The 18,379-nt window shown below is 41.4% G+C and overlaps 1 protein-coding gene across 2 annotated transcripts in view; it reads left to right on the forward strand.

The window, feature by feature from the left end:
• CLSTN2 (calsyntenin 2) overlaps window positions 1–18,379 on the forward strand; it is an 840,356-nt gene that overhangs the window by 803,504 nt on the left and 18,473 nt on the right. For both annotated transcript variants that reach the window (XM_090056008.1, XM_090056009.1), the window contains 5 exons: window positions 303–469; window positions 7,619–7,767; window positions 8,931–9,154; window positions 11,975–12,145; window positions 13,635–13,780. In XM_090056008.1, the coding sequence (XP_089912134.1) occupies window positions 303–469; window positions 7,619–7,767; window positions 8,931–9,154; window positions 11,975–12,145; window positions 13,635–13,780 (857 nt within the window). The remainder of the gene's footprint in view (window positions 1–302; window positions 470–7,618; window positions 7,768–8,930; window positions 9,155–11,974; window positions 12,146–13,634; window positions 13,781–18,379) is intronic.

The raw sequence follows: 18,379 nt of genomic DNA on the forward strand, positions 1-18,379 counted from the left end.
CATCAGTGGCTGTGGGTGAGAGCAGACAGTAAACTAATTGACTGAATAGTAGGCACCTGTATGTGTAGACAGTGATGTCTTACTGTGCAATTAGTCTATCACCTGGTGAAGCATCTCATGTAGACGTGCCCACTGTGAAGTTTCTAAATTCCATCACAACAATATATAAAACCTATTCTAGTTAGGATTCTGTTCGCTCAGTCACAGTACCTGGCATAAGGTTAAAATAATAATAGGCTCATTCATTAGAAAATCGGGATTTGTATTTGTGTAATTATATTTTTTTATTTCCTCTCTTGCAGGAGGTGAAGTCACTAAACCAAGATTTGCTCAGTATTTCCATGGCAGTCTTGCCAGCCTCACTATCCGGCCAGGCAAAATTGAGAGTCAGAAAGTGATTTCCTGTTTGCAGGCCTGCAAGGAAGGTCTAGATATTAATTCTCTTGAGAGTCTTGGCCAAGGAATAAAGGTGAGAGATGAACTGACATCATCTTTGATAAAATTTAGAGCTGATTTATGAACTGGAGAGCCCAAGGTGGAGTACACAAAGTACAGATGTATTCCCAGAAGCAATGTAATTTCCCATAAAGTCATGCCAAAAAAAAGTGTAACAGGAGAAGTACTATGACACTGCCAAGCAAAGTGTTTCCATTATTTCAAAGATGTACACTTACAAAGTAAGGTGCCACAGGTATTTCATATTCCCTAGGAAGTGCCAGGTCATGCTGTCCATGCCCTGTTTTGGCACCATTTACAGCAACAGACATGTTTGCAGAGACTGCTATATTTTATGGAGTTTTGACCTGAAGTAGTTTTGAAATAACAGAAAATATAAAGTAACAGTGGAATACGTTTCATTTGGTGGCAGCTCTGAAAACAGGGGCTATATGTTCTGACTGACATTCAAAATATATTCTACCAGAAAAACTAGATTATGATTTCATTAAGGTGGAACAATTACATATGAAAAAAATCAGAAAATGCTGCAATTTAACTTCTATGGACTAACTTTACTATTTCCATTTTACATGTGCCTTGCAGTATAAGCTTTAAAACATGATCATCTTAGTACTGCAGAAATACAACAATATATAAGGAGTGACATTCTGGTCAGTGACAAAATCTCTGACTTCAGGAAGGCAAAAATGTCTCACAACTCTTTTCAGAATGACCCCCTCCTTCTATTGATAGATTTGTTAGATGATGGATATTCTCTTATCCCAGCTGTAAATTTTAATAATCTTGTCACTATTCAAGTAATGTATAGGTTTTTTTCAATCAGCTATGAAACTTTCCTAGGGTGCATTTCAAGGAAAGAGGCAACCAACTAGAATAAGCTGTTTTGTGGCACAGCTAAACACTGTACAGTCTTTCTTAGGAACAATGTGTGGAATGAAACAGCTAAGAAAGCAGGTGATTTAGTTGTAAAACTAAATGGCTTGCATGTGGCAACAAGCTATTATTACTTGCTGTTGTAATACTTAAGGTAGAATCAGTAATGCAATCACAATTCACTGGTTTTTGTCAGGTAAATTACTATTGTTTCTAGTGTGTATCAGCAGTACATAGACCTGTGAGGTGCCATGCAAATACATATAGAAATAATTTGTATTAATGATTTCCATGTTTACAGACAAGAAACAGAATTTAACATTTCAAATTTAAATTTAGGGCCAGATTTTGAAAAATGTAGTCAGAATTACTCTCAGTATTAGACCTACTGAATCCAATGGGAGTGTCCCTTGGTGTAATACTCAACTGTCTTACGTAGAAAGTGCCCACATATTAAATGCTGTATTGTCTTTAAACATCATAAATGTCAGGATTGTCTGACTGTGTGTTATGTCAGTTTGTGTCCTTTTTTGATGAGACATATTTCATGGCCCCTCCTTTTTGTGGTATTAGCCTTTAAATGGGGAAAGTGATCTATTTCTACGTCCTAATTTTATTATAGTAAGAACATTATTAATGATTTCACTGGACAGCTATTGTAGCAATGCAGAACATTTTAATGACATACTTGTTAGGAAAGTCCTTTAACAAAGACTGTGCACGTAGTTTAAGGCTCTTTTGCAGATAACCCTACTTGCTAGTATACGCATGTCTGTATAAATATACATGCACACCAGAAATAGTAAGGCACAAATGAACATATTCTAAATCAGCCTGTATTTGTCTTATAGTTACTAGAAATGCACTTAAAGTCATTGCTCTGCTAAGCTAAGTACAGACAGTCAAGAAGTCCAAGACTGAATCAATTCAATCTTTGCAGATTTCTCAAAACTGCATAGATCGAACTGATAAGCAAGTGAACTGATGTTCACTTTTCAAACAGAAACGCAGCCAGACCCCCACAGTGGCCCATACCAGTACAGGGGTGTTGGGGTGGGGAGAGAATAGAGCACATGTCCCAGCCTGCTGACCAATGCAGAGAGCCAGGAGATGACCAATTCCCCCAGCCTCACCCCCTCCTCTGGGCCAGTTGAAGAAAGGCACAGGGGGAGAACCCACCCCTTTGACCCAGTGCTGGACCTCCAGCCAGGAGCAGCCCAGCATGAGAGAATAGGGGCTTTACTCTGCCTGCCTGGAGCCCAGGATGTGGCTGGAGTCTTCCAACCATGCCATCTTCTCAGCCTACATGCTGGCTGGAAGAAGTGACTGGGTGACTGTGGCATCGATGCCTACACAGTCAGATGGATTGCAGATTGGCTGAAGGGTCGCACTCAGAGAGTGGTGGTGGATGGGTCATATTCAACCTGGGAAGAAGTGGGCAGCAGAGTCCCCCAGGGCTCGATCCTTGGGCCCATGCTATTCAATCTCTTTATCAGCGATTTGGATGATGGGGTGAAAAGCACCCTGTTTAAATTTGCTGATGATTCCAAAATTTGGGGTGAGGTAAGCACACTAGTAGGGAGGGAAAGACTGCAGCAAGACTTGGATAGGTTACAGGGGTGGGCTAGCAAAAACAGGATGCGCTTCAACACTGACAAGTGCAGGGTGCTGCACTTTGGCAGTAGTAACCAGCAGCACACTTATAAGATGCGAAACTCCTTTCTTGAGAGCATGGGGGCAGAAAGGGATCTTGGAGTCATTATTGACTCCAAGATGAACATGGGCTGACAATGTGAGGTCATGGTTGGCAGGGCTAACCGGACCTTGTCATGCATCCACAGGTGCATCTCTAGCAGGGACAAGGAGGTGATTCTCCCCCTCTATGCAACACTGGTCAGGCCACAGCTGGAGTACTGTGTCCAGTTCTGTGCACCCCACTTCAGGAGGGATGTGGACAACATTGAGAGGGTCCAGAGGAGGGCCACCTGAATGATCCGGGAACTACAAGGCAGACCCTACAATGAGACACTGCGGGACCTGAACCTGTTCAGCCTTCACAAGAGAAGGCGGAGGGGGGACCTGGTGACCATCTGTAAACTCACTAGGGGGGACCAGAAGGGTTTGAGAGAGACCTTGTTTCCCTTAGCACCCCCTAGCATAACAAGGAATAACAGCCACAAGTTGTTGGAGAGTAGGTTTAGATTAGACATCTGTAAGAACTACTTCACAGTTAGGGTGGCTAGGATCTGGAACCAACTTCCAAAGGAAGTGGTGCTGGCTCCTACCCTGGGGGTCTTTAAGAGGAGGCTTGATGCCTACCTAGCTGGGATTATTTGAGCCCAGTTTTTTTTCTCCTGCCCTGGCAGGGGGTCGGACTTGAAGATCTATAAGGTCCCTTCTGACCCTACATCTATGATTCTATGAAGTGGGGTGGAGGAAGCCTGCAGTGAGGACTGGGAGCTAGAGTGGGGCTGGAGTCTCCTAGCTATGCATCCTTCTCAGCCTCCCTTCCAGCTGAGGGGACAGTGGAGGGAAACCCAACCTGGGCTTGACTCTGCCCCCAGATCCAGAAGCCATGCTCTTCCTTAGGCTTGGGGCTCTCTGAGGAGAGTGGGAGATAGAAGTCCACAGCAAGGGGCTTGGCTCTGCCCCTGAAAGCTGGGAGCAGGCCTGGAGTCCCCTAGCAACAACCCCTTCTCAGCCTCTGGCTAGCTGAGGGTAGAGGGGAAACCCACCTTGGTTCCTCCCACAGAGCCATGCCCCCACCTAAGCCCCTAGGCTGGATGGGGTGGGACTACAGCAGGTGGCTTGGCTCCACTACCCCCTATCCCCCTCAGAGCTGGGGTGGGGCTGGAGTCCCCTAGCTAGACCTCCTTCTCAGCTGCCAGGCTGGCTGATGGGAGAGGTGAGGGGGCTTGGCTCTGCTCCCTAGAGCCAAGAGCTATACTCCATCCTCAGCCTCCAAGCTGCCTCATGGTGAGGGAAGGGGGACAGAAGCCTGCATTGGGGCTTGACTCTTCCCCCAGAGCTGGGAGCCATGCCCCCCCATCAGTTGGCCTGGAGGCTGAGAAGCAGGCATGACTAGGAGACTCCAGCTCTGCTCCTGGCTTGGGGAGGGGGGAGGGCAAAGCCACATCCTGGTGCAGGCTTTCCCACCCTCTTCCCTCAACCAGCCCAGAGGCTGAGATGGGGGAAGAGCTAAGGGACTCCGGCTATTCTCACAGCTCTGAAAAGCAGAGCCAAGGCCCTCACTGTGGGCTTTCTCCCCATCCCTCAGCCAGCCTGAAGGCTGAGGTGTGGGTGTGGCTCCCAGATCCTGGTTCTGGGGGTGGACACTAGCCTCACTGTGGGCTTCTCCCTCCTCAGCTGGCTTGGGGGCTGAGAAGGGGGTATGACTGGAGGACTCCAGGCCTGCTCCTGGTTCTGAGGGTGCCGAGCCAAGTCCCTTGCTGTAGGTTCTCCCCCTCGCCCCCCTCAGACTGAGGAGGGGGCATGGTTCCTAGTTCCAGCTCCTGGCTCTGGAGGGGTAGAATCAAAACCCTGCTGAAATCTCCTGGCCCCTTTCCCCAGACCAGCAGGAGGGGCAGGGCAGACCCTGCTTGCTAGAGCAGACAACAAAGGCCAGAGCTGCAAAGCATCCTGGGATGCTAGGGGACTATGAATTAACTTGAGACAGGAGGGGATCTGGGACAGTTCATAAACTGGTTTGACCAAAATCAGTTAAGTCTAATACTATTTCCAACTAAATTTATCTTAAACCAGTTTCAGCCATTTCGAAAGTTCTTTAAGTGCACTGAATTTCTGTTGTTATGGGTTTAAATCAGTTTCTGATAATTTAAATCAGTGTATATATAACTTCTGTCCCTAGCCCTATTGTCATTTTGAAATCTACAATATTATAACACCCTGTTGTTTCATAGGGATAGAAAAAAACTCTCTTCAGTTTTACTTCCCACTGTTGCTCCATCATGGGTGATTGGTTTTCTTAGTGGAACAGCAGTAGCTGAGAAAAATTAAGACAAGGGATTTTTTCTCTCTTTTCACACACTGAATTTCATTATTATTATTTTATTTTTTTTGCAGAATTATAGCAGTGGCTAGCTGTTTCTTTAAAGCTGATTCTTTTCATTTCTTACCTTCCAGCCAGTCCAATAGTCAGAGTAATAGCAAAAGGCCAAAAATGAAAGCAGCAGTCAAAGATTCACAGATGTTGGGTTTCCTAGTCGGCATGCCCATGGGAAGTACAAATAAAAGGGAGTGAGTTGGCATCTGACCTTGGACAGATATTAAATAAATAAATAAATAAAATAGAATAAATAAAATAAAATCTAAAATAAACAAAGTTGATATCAAAATGTTGTATGCTACCATCCACTGGTAGGTATAACATAGGTATTTGCATGGCACTTCATAGATTTCATACATGTTAGGGCTGGAAGGGACCTCACAAGATCCAGTCTCCTGCCCAAAGGGCAGGAAGTCAGCTGGTGTCAGATGACCCCAGCAAGAAGAGCATCCAAGTGTTTCTTAAACGTTTAAGTGCTTGCACCACTTCTGGGGGGAGTCTATTTCCCACTATGCCCGGGGGGAGTCTATTCCACATATCTTACATTAGGTAAATTTAACCATATAGTAATACGAACAGGAGTGTCAGCCAATTACTTTGGACCCTGAATCAAGCTGCTGTATATCTGCCTAGGAAATCATATTTTAACACAATATTAATAACACAATATTTCTTTCACTGTGGTTTTGGTCTTTCTGCTCTTTTCTGCAGACTACTTTTCATATATCCGCAGTACCTCTCAGAGATACTGTCCACATTGTTGCTATTTTTAGCCTGTTTTTTTAATGAGAAAGAGAAAAGGGGGCTAGACTAGGGCATTCTCTAGTCCCTTTGGCAGTCTTCCAGATGTTTTGGCAGCTGAAGTATTAAGTTAACTAGCTAGGTTGAGTTTAATCTCTATTATTACTACCCTATGGCTAAAAAAGTATGATATGCATGTCCATGCCTACATTCTTTTGTAAAAAACCCTCTAAAATACTGCGTGATCTGTATGCACAAGGCCTGAACCTTTTTCTCTGTTCTATTCATCTGAAGGCTTATTCTGCCTCTCATTTCCATATTCCATTTAATCTTTATCTTTTAACATTATTTTCTCATAGTGTGCAGATACTTGTGTTGTATATCAAATAAAACATGTTCACATAATCAACAGTCTTCGTTGTGGGGGAACAGCATGAAATGAAAGTGCATTTATTGTACATTTCCTTATGTTTTATGTAACATAAGCAATAAGATGTAAATTTAGGGATTGATATGGTTTTCCAGTAAGTTGTATTTCTATGTGGCACAAATGGTTTGTTGAACCGATTAATAGGCATCTTTCAAAAGGAGATTAACAACTACAAAAACCCAAACAGAAGACAAACTTATTCATCTCAGAAAATAATAGAATTTGAGTGAGTCCTGATGGTGGAAAAATGAATCACTGTTTGCAGTTTGTATATAGAAAGTGTCAGCAGGCTAGTGCCTTTTCACTTTCAGTGCTATAGACATGAGAGAGATCAGCAGGGCTACAAGGAAAACACTTGAATCTTTAAGACCTGTCAGTTCAGATGAGCATCTGTTTTTACCATGGCAGAGCCCCAATTTTAATAGTGGTATTTCCTATGGTCACAAGACAGGATGGGGAGAATCCTTTTGATTGTGATTGTGATAGACGTTGATGGGGCTGTGGAAGGAAAAGTTTATAAAAAACTTGTTTTTTATAAAGCTTGGGAAAGCTTGGTTCATTTACAATCAAAAATGTCTCAAAAGTTACCTGAAATAAAAACACACAAAGAATTTTTTAAAAAGTAGGACAAACACCCTCATGGCATAACTCTGAAGTTAACAATTGTCTGCCATAAGTAAATTTGACCTAGAATATTTTGCAGTAATAATAATAATGGTGATGATGATGGTAAGTTGCATTTATGAAATACGAAGTTGCAGTAATATGAGCAACTAGGTAAATAATCTAGATTCAAATTCTTTGCCTGGCTTCTAATTTACTATGTAGTTAATTATATCAGTAACTATTAAGATGGGTGATTGAAGAGTATTTGCCTGGTACTTATTCCTAAAAGCAATATATGTATACCTAACTAACAATAGCTACTAACTAGATTTTTTTTTAAATTGTTATAATTCTAATGAGTCTCTTTGAGGAGTTCCCTAGCAAGGTGCTATTCTTTACTCTGCACCCGTTTCCTGATGTACTAATTATGTGCATTTTCCCAGTACCACTTCAACCCTTCCCAGTCAGTCCTTGTCATGGAGGGAGATGATATTGAGAATATAAATCAAGCTCTCCGAAAGGTCTCATATATCAACTCTAGACAGTTCCCTACTGCAGGTGTACGGCGTCTTAAAGTCTCTTCTAAAGTCCAGTAAGTTGTATTAAATTAAGTTGATTATATCACTAATATTTATTAAATGAATTACTCTTTTCCTTTGGAAATATAAAAACTGAATTTTGATTCATAGATATAGATACATTATGCAATTAAATTATGGACATTTAGTTTTGTGCTGAATTAATTTGAGGTTTTCTTATGATACTTTGCTTTCATAATACTGTTCTTGTAAGGGTAGTTTAGCTGTGTACAATATGGAGCCTAAAGCATTCAGTCTACTTTGAAGACTGAATGTGTTTATTATATAGCAACTGAATGTAAATATAATCCTTATTCCTTTTTCACCAATTAAAGTATCTTCTGGCATAGCTAGAGCTATGACTTTTAACCAGGCCTATTATAATTAACAGAATATCCATCCCGAGCGACAGTATCCCTAATGCTAGAAACATTCTTTCTGCTTGCTGCTGCCATAGTAGCATTGGAACCTTGTGGACTAAATAAAAATGAATGCATCCCACTGGTATCATTCCACTGTTATAATAAAACAATAACATTTTCACTTTGGCATAGCAGAAGACAAGTCTTCCATTTGTTGTAGATCCTGAACATCCATTGACTTCAACTGAAGTTGTGGGGTGCACATATGCAGCACTGAGCTAATAATTCATTCAGTGTAAATTATATAGTTAGGCTCTTCATTCACATGTAACAAGATAGTCATATTATAAACATTAACTATCAACCCGATTACTTACTTTCAGGTTTGCTAATATTAGTTGCTGTCTAAATAATTTTAACTATTGATGGCTTTGTTATATGCTGATTAAGCATCTAAATGCTACCTACATACTTACCTTTATTAGGTATGTTGAACTATTCAAGAGTAATGAACTTTTTGTATATGTGTGAAATTGGTAACTCAGAGGTGGTACTGTCACCACTAACACATGCAGATGGCTGCATGAGTTTAGAAAAATATTCTGATGGAGAAGAGTATGTCGTGGACTGAGCACAGTGCAAAGGTAGTTAAAATAAGGATGGGGTGATGGGTATAAAAATTCATCAGCCAGGCACTGGATAGTGGAATTGTGCATAAAAAACTGGGTTAGGGAGCCAAATCAGCTTGCTGTATAGCATATGTCTGTAATATAAAAAAAACAGTTCATGTGGTTAATGAATAATATATTTTTCAGATGTTTTGGTGAAGATGTCTGCATTAGTATCCCAGATATAGATGCCTATGTCATGGTGTTTCAGGCTAATGAGCCCAAGATTACAATAAGTGGAATGGATCACTTTGCTAGACCAGCTACACAATTTGAAAGTGAGAGAGGGGTGACTCTGTTTCCAGATATCAGAATTGTCAGCACAGTCACCAAAACGGAACATCCTGTGGACTTTAAAGAAAATGATAGAGGTTTGTGGATTTGTTTTCAGCACTATTACTTCTATTGTAGTAGTACTCTAAATAGGAATTAACATCTTGTGTTAGGTATACAGTACAAGCAAGTTAAGAGTCCCTCTGCTAGATCGTTGACTGCTTCGGACAGTGTTTCCCAACCTTTTCCATCCCATGGGCGCACTTACATGAATAAATAAAACATTATGGCACACCGGACGTGGGCGGCGGGGGGGGTGGCATGTGGCCAGACATGGAGCAGCAGGGGGAGGGTGGCACAGCACTTGAATCATTGGCTGGAGCTATGCCCCCCACCTGATGCTGCTGTGGACAGACAGTCAAATGGTGGGTGTGGTACACCTGTTCATGCCTGACAGCCCACCAGTGTGCCGTGGCACACTGGTTGGGAAACGCTGGTTCTAGGAGTCAGATAATTGTAGCGTTGTATCTAAAAATCTTTTCTTTGGACAAGGTTAGAGAGACTTTATCTGGGGCATAGTAGCAGAGTTCCAACAAAATCCACTAGCAAAAGTTCGTCAGACCTCTAAATGTCTGTTCTTTTGGAACAGTTCCCGTAAACCTTTGGCAATCTTGTTTACATTTACTTTTGAACAGTTGACTTCTCCTTATTGTGGTGTAACATCAAATCTCATGACTTAGGGGGAAAAAGTGGATTCTATTCCTAGCTTTGCTACTGGCCTTGTGACTGAATCTGGACAAGTCATTTTACCTTCCTGTACCTCAGGGTTTGAATCTGTGAAATGGGATTAATAATATTGACCTCCTCTGTAAAGCATTTTTTTAAAATTACACATGAAAATAACTCTATAATAACCTATTACTATTATTAGCATTATTATGAATGTTAATAGAAATATTAGTATTCAATGGTAGGGGAACTTCAGGAAATACAAGTAAGGAGACTAAAATCCTCATTAAAAGGTCTGGCTTTGAGCTGTGGTTCTAAAGTGTAATTAAAAAATAAATAACAGCTGAAGAATCACTCTGAACAGCATCCATCAGAACAGTACAAGTAGCAACCATTCACACATCTTTAAGAAATGATGAAACCATTCATTAATGATTGGTAAGTTTAGGGGCATGGATTCCCTGAGGCCATGTTTCTATAATAAACCTAATTATCAGTTGCCTTAAACTATTCCTGTGCTCTAAAAAACAGAGAGTATTTTATGTCATAATATGCACTTCATGTGGGCTAATCCATCAAAAAGTTACCTGTGTAGCAAAGAGAAGAACAATTCCTTCTGCATGTTAAGGATGCTGCTAATAAATAACTGCATATCCATGAACACTAACAACTTTTTAGAAGTCTCCTACATAAGAATCTAGGTAGCATCCCTTTAAGTTGTTGAATTGCTGAGTCCCCAGTGTTAAATTCATTTATCCATTACTTTGATCACTGCTGAATGTTTAAGCTTTGTTTTCAAATGTGACTATGGGACAGATTTTAAGGGTATGTAAGTTCTTGGGAATTAGGCACCTACACACCTATAAAATATGGCCCCAAGGCATTTTTGCAGGTTTGTTTTTGAGGCGTCTACAATCATTATGTGTGTTTAAAAACAGATGGTTAAAGTATTTTTCAGATGAAATGGTGCAATAATTGTGGGGAAAGTTTCCATTTTTGCAAACAATATTGAATTATGCATAATTACTTCATTACATGGCTTGAATAATTCTTTCAGTCGACTTAGTTATTGCATGAGAGATTGAAGTACAGAGGCTATTATAAATATTGCTGTATGTAACTTGTGTTAATTTTTCACTGATCTTAGAAAACTTCCTTAACATAATATTTAAAACTACATCACCAGGTGCTGTAAAGATATATATAGCATAGTTGAGGGGACTAAAGCAATGATGACTCAGTCCTATATGTGTTTCCATGATCCTGGGGACTGGTCAGGTCTCTGGTATGACTTAGAATAGCCTTAAGGTTGTATGACTGAGTTAAGCTAGTTATGACTCACTATCCTAAATGCAAGAGAGGCTAAGGCAAAAAGTTCTTCTATTTCTGCCTCCTGCAAACAGTCCCTGCAGTCAAAGCCTGGCAAGGGGTGACAAAAGTCACTGTCATTCTAGAAATTCATCCTATGTAAGGAGCATCCTTGGGCAGTCAGTTAAACAACCTTTCCAACCACTTTGTGCCAAGTGGACCAGAGAATTGAAATCTTAAATCGACATGCAACTCTTTCTTCTATGACAGGATTTTTTTTATCCTACACTATTTGAAGAAGACACAGTTTGCAACTCAATTTCTTTAAGTCAGGATAATATGTGATTATTTGGTAATTCCATTTATGACCATACTAGTTCTTGGATAGATGGCACACCATTTTCTGTAATGCAGAGTTTTTTATGGGCCATAGAATCATTGAGAGAATCATGCAGTCATAGAAAGAAAAAATTATACTTTGAGTTCTCCATTCCTTGGCATGTGGAGTAATGTCCTGCATCAAGAAACACCAGGATGATATCAGTATAGTCTTCAAAAACACAATGTTAACATGAATTTACTCCAAGATGAAGTCTTAATTTTATTTTTCTAATATACTCTTAAGTGGTTGTTTTTATTATGGTGGAGTATATCATGCATCAGTCTAGGTAGTCATGTGCTCTCATCACCACTGGGTTTGGGCATTTATGACTGCTTCCTTTTGATTCGCATACTATAGTTTGTGTTTGATACCTGCCAAAGACTATTCATCCGTTCCCAATGCAAACTGACAGTTGTGATGCAAGCCACATTATACTAGCATGTGAAGGTGTTTCTCTGATTTTGCTTATTTCTGTATGGTGTGTTCTCTATGTTCACAGTCTATAAGCCAATTGTGTTAGAAGAAATGCTTCACAACTTGGATTTCTGTGACATTTTGGTTATTGGCTTGGAGCTAGATCCTAAACAGGAATGTTTAGAGCTGGATCATAAGGAAATTCAAGGAAAACATCTCGATGCCACAAATTCAACAACAGGCTATTCAATCTATGGTACGCTTATGGACGTCCCTTCTTTCTATTTCAATTACATTTTTTCAAATGAAAGGGCTAGTTTGTTTTTTCCTGGTAAGGCTGAAGAGAACTTACCATAGACAAGCTGTAGAGCAGCTTGTACCACGGAAAAGCACAGTTTTACCCTGAGCTCCATGGTGTAGCCCACCCCTCCTGCCCCCGGTTGTAACTAGGGTGCTTACAGAAGTTTAGGGGCTGCGCTCTAACTTGTGGTGCTATACACAAAGTGCAATGAGTTAAGTGCCCCCTCCCAAGCCTTTTGGGTCATGGAGGCTCAAGGCTACCTGCACTGGCCCTGGCCAGTAAGTGGGAGTGCTCCAGCAGCCTCTGAGGAGGCTGCCACACCAGCCCTGTCCCCCAGCCTCCCCCTCAGCTCTGGCCACAGCAAAGCCAAGCCTACAGCTGTAGGCTGCCCCTGTCAAGAGGCTTGGGTGGGCAGACAAAGGGGATCTCCTTTCCCTCACCCCCAGCTCAAGCCTCTTGACAGCAGCAGCATGCAGCTGCCAGCTTGGCTCTGCCTTGGCCAGAACTAGGTTTGGGGCAGGGTGGAACAGAGTACCCTTGTTTCACATGCCCAGCCTGGCTCCCCCCTATACCCTAGCTGGGGTAACTCAGAGGAGCCCACGAGGCAAAGGGACTCCGTTCCACCCCTCAACCCCAGCTCTGACCATGGCAGTGCCCAGCTGGCAGCTGTGTGCTGGCCCCTCATCCTCTGTCTTTGCCCCCCGCTTTCCATCCCCCCGGCTGACAGCCCCAGGGGTGGGGCTGGGCCAGTGCTTGCTGTTAGCCCTCAAGGGAACCTGAACACTGTGCACTATAGCGCCTCCAGCTAATAGCTGATTTATCAAGGGTTAATTTTTCATGTGACCACCCATTTTAAAAGCACTCTGCTGCTGTTGGTGTGTGTTACGTCACAGCTGTAGGCAGTTTCAGGAGCCAGATCGTGTGAAAAATGTAACTTGTGTAAGTACCCTAATTCACCTTATTGGAGTCAACATCTGCAAACCACTTGCAGGGAAACAAGAGACTCCTCCACAAGCATACAGTGGAGCAGAATCTGTGTTCCCTTTGACTGGAAAAACCTGTGTCAAGTTGCATAAAACAGTATACAAGGAGAGGGGCTACGTTTGGTTACCAGCTCAGCAGTGACCACTGCCTAACCTATTACAGTTCATATTATAATCTGGGTTACAATATTTAAATTATTTTTCCTCTCTATTATGGAAATACGAGATTTTGTTGAAGTCCCTAATGTCCTAACATTTCTCTCGCTTAATTTGATGTGAGTTGGAATCCTTGATACATTCCTATTTTCATAATGTTCTGTTCAAATTATTGTTCTTTCTCATACCATGTAATTTCCCTGTACAGTACAATGCTTCTACAGTACAGTACAAATACAAGGGTTTTTACAGTGTTTGCCTTAAAGCACCCCTGGGTACTCATTAATGCTATGTTATTGATTCAGGTGTGGACACAATGAGAAACTATGAACAGGTGCTTCGACAGGTTCGATATCGTAATTGGCATACTTCAAACATCTTTGACAGAAAGTTTAGGGTGAAGTGTTCCGAGCTGAATGGGCGTTACACCAGCAATGAATTTAATTTGGAGGTGAGTAATATAAAGATGCATTTTTTCACAAACTTCACCAACTTAACTTTGGCAAACCCTATTTCTTTCCTCAAGGATTGAATATCTCTGTGTGTGTGTGTGTGTAGATGTGTACACTGATTAGTACATTTTATGTGCTGTAATAAAATAATAATAATAATATAAAAAGTTAAAATGTATCACCTGCCATATAATATATAGAACTGTCATGTCTTTAGTAAGGAAAACTGAAAGAGTTTTCATCTTTCATTAATGAGAGGTACTCAGCAACATCCAATGAAAAGGTGAACTTAAATATGACATTAATATCCCAAATTACATTTTTCCCCATTCAGAGTGGAGGTTTAGGTTTCCCTTCCTTTTTTCTCCACTGCTTGCTTCCCACATGCAAGCTCCAATATATTTTTCAAGTTTTATATTCCTGCTGAAATGTTTCACAGGGGAAGCTCATTACTTTCCAGTTTCACTCAGTTTACTTTTTTAGTAGGCATTACTGCTGTTTTTAGTGCCACCAAAAGTTAGTCACTTGCAATAAGTTAAATGGTACATCCTTAATCTACTGATCAAGATCATCCAGGTGAATTTACTTCTCCTTAATCAGAGTGACCATAGAGGTGAGTTCAGTTTTTTAGAGAAATGAAAGTATCTTATTATGTTATTTTTAGGAATAGTAGGAATTAGTGCATATTTCAACTTCAGAATCAATACGCTGCTCATACGTGGTCACTTGCCACCAAACCACTGCATATAGAACAGCAAATTTGCATGCTTTGTCTCACGCTAATGAGACTAAATACTGTTGCTTCCTCTGCACAGTAATGTGAGATATTGCAGGTGATTGTAGAACTTAGATCAGCAGACTCTGCCTAGCATCAAGCAGGCTGTTTCAGCATGACCAAGAGCATCCTTTCAATTCTGTATGCAGTACTATTAAAAGCATCTCACCAGAACTTAATCCACTGTACTTTTTCTTTGCAATGAATTCCAGAATGGTAAAATGTATCAAATTAAGATCCCCAGGATTAAACCTTTCTGTTGATTTGCAAAACATACACAGCACAGGGAAAAGGTATGCAAGTCCCATCCTGCTGTCCTTTCCTGTATCAACAGTAGGACCCAAATCCAATGGGCAACTTTTCTTGTTTTTTAATGATGACTTTATCCATCTTAACCGGAATTCATGTGGCAGCTGTTAAGAGTATGCTCAAGTATTAGGCATTCCAAAAGGCAGGCTTTAAGACTAGATGGCTCAAAGTCCCAGTCTAATATGCCAACTTTTCAAGTATATGTTTAATTCTTCATTAGGGGCCACTAAGTAGAAGTCATTACAAGAAGTTGTAACAACTGTTTTGTTGTGGTTTCCCATTCAGCCATTGCTCCCCCTACTGTTCTGGCAGCAGCAGCAGCAGCTGGGGACCCTGAGGTGCCCCTCCTTTCTCTGGCTTGCACTTCCTGCCCTGATCCCAGGGCAATACAGCCCATGATACCCAGGCAGGAGTGGGAGTCTCTATGTGTTTTGTAGCCCAATGGTGTGACTTGCATGGGCATGTGGCCTCTGAGCTGCTTGGAAGTTGAATAGCCCTGATGTATGCAAATAGAGTTGGTAGTACTTGATAGTACTTCTTGCTATGGGGTTGGTTAATTATTGGAACAGGCTGCCTAGAATGATTGTGGAATCTCCATAACTGGAAACTTTTAAAAGTAGGTCAGACAGACAATTGTGTGGAATGGCTTAGTTACGAATGATCTTGCCTTGAGCTGGGGGCTGGCCTAGATGACTAACAGAGGTCCCATCCAGCCCCATTTCTCTATGTTTCTATGATTTTGTATTTCAGGGATGGCTACTTCTGTTGTTTTTTTCTGATTAGGATCCCAAATTATACTGGCAAAATAAGCTAAATAGTCTAAACTACAGAAAATGGTCCAGAGGTTTGAGAGATTCAATCTGTGTTCTAAAACCCAAATGGTATTTGTTCTGCCAGTGATCAACCCCCTAAAGATTCTGCATATGTTCTTCTTAGCTACTGCCAGGGGAAAACAACTCAAACTTTATTGAAGGCCACTTGAAAAGTTCACTTTCCCTTGGACATCACTAGTGGGATCGATTTTGATTGGATGTATGCTCTCAATACGTTTGTAAAAAGGATCTCTCATCCAAATTAATCAATTGCTCCACACTGAGGACACAGGACTCACTGGTTTGTTTTTTTAAATCCTTTTTCTTTTAATAAAAAATTATGGCAGAGTACTAAGTTTGCCTTGGTGGGCCTCATACACCCTGCAGTCTGCGTGTTGTGCATAGCTGTTATATGCCTGACTCTATTATCTTCAGTGAAGGATGAACATGACCATTCATTTGGAACTAAATGAAAATTTCTATTGTTTCACAACTTAAAACCAAATTCAAATCACTCTTCCATATCTGGGATAGCTCCACAATACTAGGAGATGTAAATATATATCAATCACTTACATTAGTAGATATGACAGTGTACATATAGGAAGCTGCCTTCTTGAATAATTGAATACCATTTTTACACAGTCACTTTCCAGAGTAGACTTTGTAGCAGACATCCTGAAGACAGCTGAATAAGAAAAACTTTTATGTCTGAGTAAGTGAATTTACAGAAGAATTAAGAAAAAAAAGGGCTTACCTGTGTCAGTTTTTGAGGACAGGCTCAAAGGCAGAAAAGTGGACCAGGATCAAAATCTAAAATGTGTGTGCATTTGGATAGGGTGTTATTCAGTCATTTTAGAGGTAGAAGTAATTTGCATATTTGGACCCTCCTTAACATTTCAAATTCTATAAATCTTTTGCAGTGTTCAGCTCTGGGCTATCAGTTCCATGCCCTTACTCTTATATGTTGTATGTTAAGTGCTGAAACAGCACACATAATGAAAACATGGATCCTATAGCAGTATAAAAAGGGCAAGAGTCTCTAACAGACTAGAGTAACAAATATTCCCAGAACAAATACATAAGCAGAGAGATGTTTGGCCTGGAAAATTGTCAATAAAATGAATATGAACCAGTTCCAAAGCTCAAATGCTTTTGCATACCTAAAATTTAGTTCATGCCAAATTATTAAATAAGGGCAAAACTCAACTGCTGCTAGTTATTGTGCTACTGAATTCAACCATGCAGTTTGTTTACCTAACAAGGATAATACAAATACAAACAATGTTATTGTTACATTCCTTATTTTGGATGTGCAGCTATCAATTTTTGTGCATGAACAACTTACTTATAAAGCTATATGGATCTTTCCAAGTTTCCTTGGAAAGTTTAGAAATCATTTTACTAGAATAAAGTTATCAGCTTTGGCATGAATTATGGAGTTAGCCTGAAAAAATCACATTATTCATATTGGAACTGAAATTTAAAAAGTGAGGGCAGTGCTGGATTTAGGCTTAAGCTACTTAAGCTACAGTTTAGGCAAGGGTGGATTTAAGACAATTTCAGCTTGTGCTAATAAGAACTCTACATTCCCAGTCTTCCCCCTGCTCAAGCGATAAAACTACTGATGTCAATAGGACACCTTCATATGATATGATATGTACAAAGAGATGGTATTCCTTCAGAGAAAAGAAAAAAGGGGGTTCTTTAGCCTTTGAGTCCATTCAGAACTAACAATAACAAAGCAGCTCAGTAAAATCTTAAAATAGCCAGGGATAGGTTAGCTGGTTTGGGAAACATCTGATCCTTGTCTCTCTAATCTAAACACACTGAATTGTCATCTTATAGAGGAGATCTGTCTACTATCAAGAATCTGGGTTTTCTGTTTGTAGCAGAAAGATGTGGGAAAATGTGGATTTTCTTCCTTAAAGGAAAAATCAAGGATTTTCCCCTTTTAAAGGAAAAAACCTCAGGAAACTGTGGGATTCCCCTTGCAAGCTGACAGTCTTCTAGGCTGCAAGGAGCTTCTTGGAGCTGGAAGGTGAAGGGGGAGGGTGATTGGAGGCAGGGGGCACCACGTGTGTATGCACATGCACACACACGTGGCTGACATAAAGCCATGCAGGGTGGTGGAAACAACCCTGGCAGCTGGATACAGGTAAGTCTGTGGGATAGGGTGGTTGGAGGGCCAGGGCCTAGGGACTGGGGGACTCCAGGGGGAGGTGGGGCATATGTGTGTATGTGGAACAGGGGGTGAGTGCCTGCGGGGGCTGGGGGAAGATGTCCGAGTACCTCTTGGCTGCAGTGGAACAGGAGGGCAGAGGCAGTACTTGATGCCACCAGGAAGCCCAGCTTTGTGCTGTTGCCAGCAGGGCCTGCCCAGAGGCACCTGCCCCTCCAGCAGGGGAAGGGAATGGTGGTGGTGGGACTTTGGGAGTGGCAGGGAGCTGCGTGGCTGGGCTGGCAGGGCCAGGGGGCTGTGGGTCAGGAGTGAGGGGCACTGGCAGGGCCAGCAGGGTTTGAGCTGGGAATGAGGGGCAGGGGTAGGGCATCAGCATATTAGGGCTGCTCAGGGCCACAAAGCAGTGTGGGGACAGCCACAGTTGGACCCACATCCTGTTAAGTAAAGGGGACAAAGGGAGCTTTGATTTTCCACAATAAAAAAAACAAATCAAATGCAAAAATTTATAGGTATTTAGAAT

Source organism: Crocodylus siamensis, chromosome 6 (genome assembly GCF_052110815.1).
Source record: "Crocodylus siamensis isolate JL-2025a chromosome 6, ASM5211081v1, whole genome shotgun sequence".
NCBI classification, from domain to species: domain Eukaryota; kingdom Metazoa; phylum Chordata; order Crocodylia; family Crocodylidae; genus Crocodylus; species Crocodylus siamensis.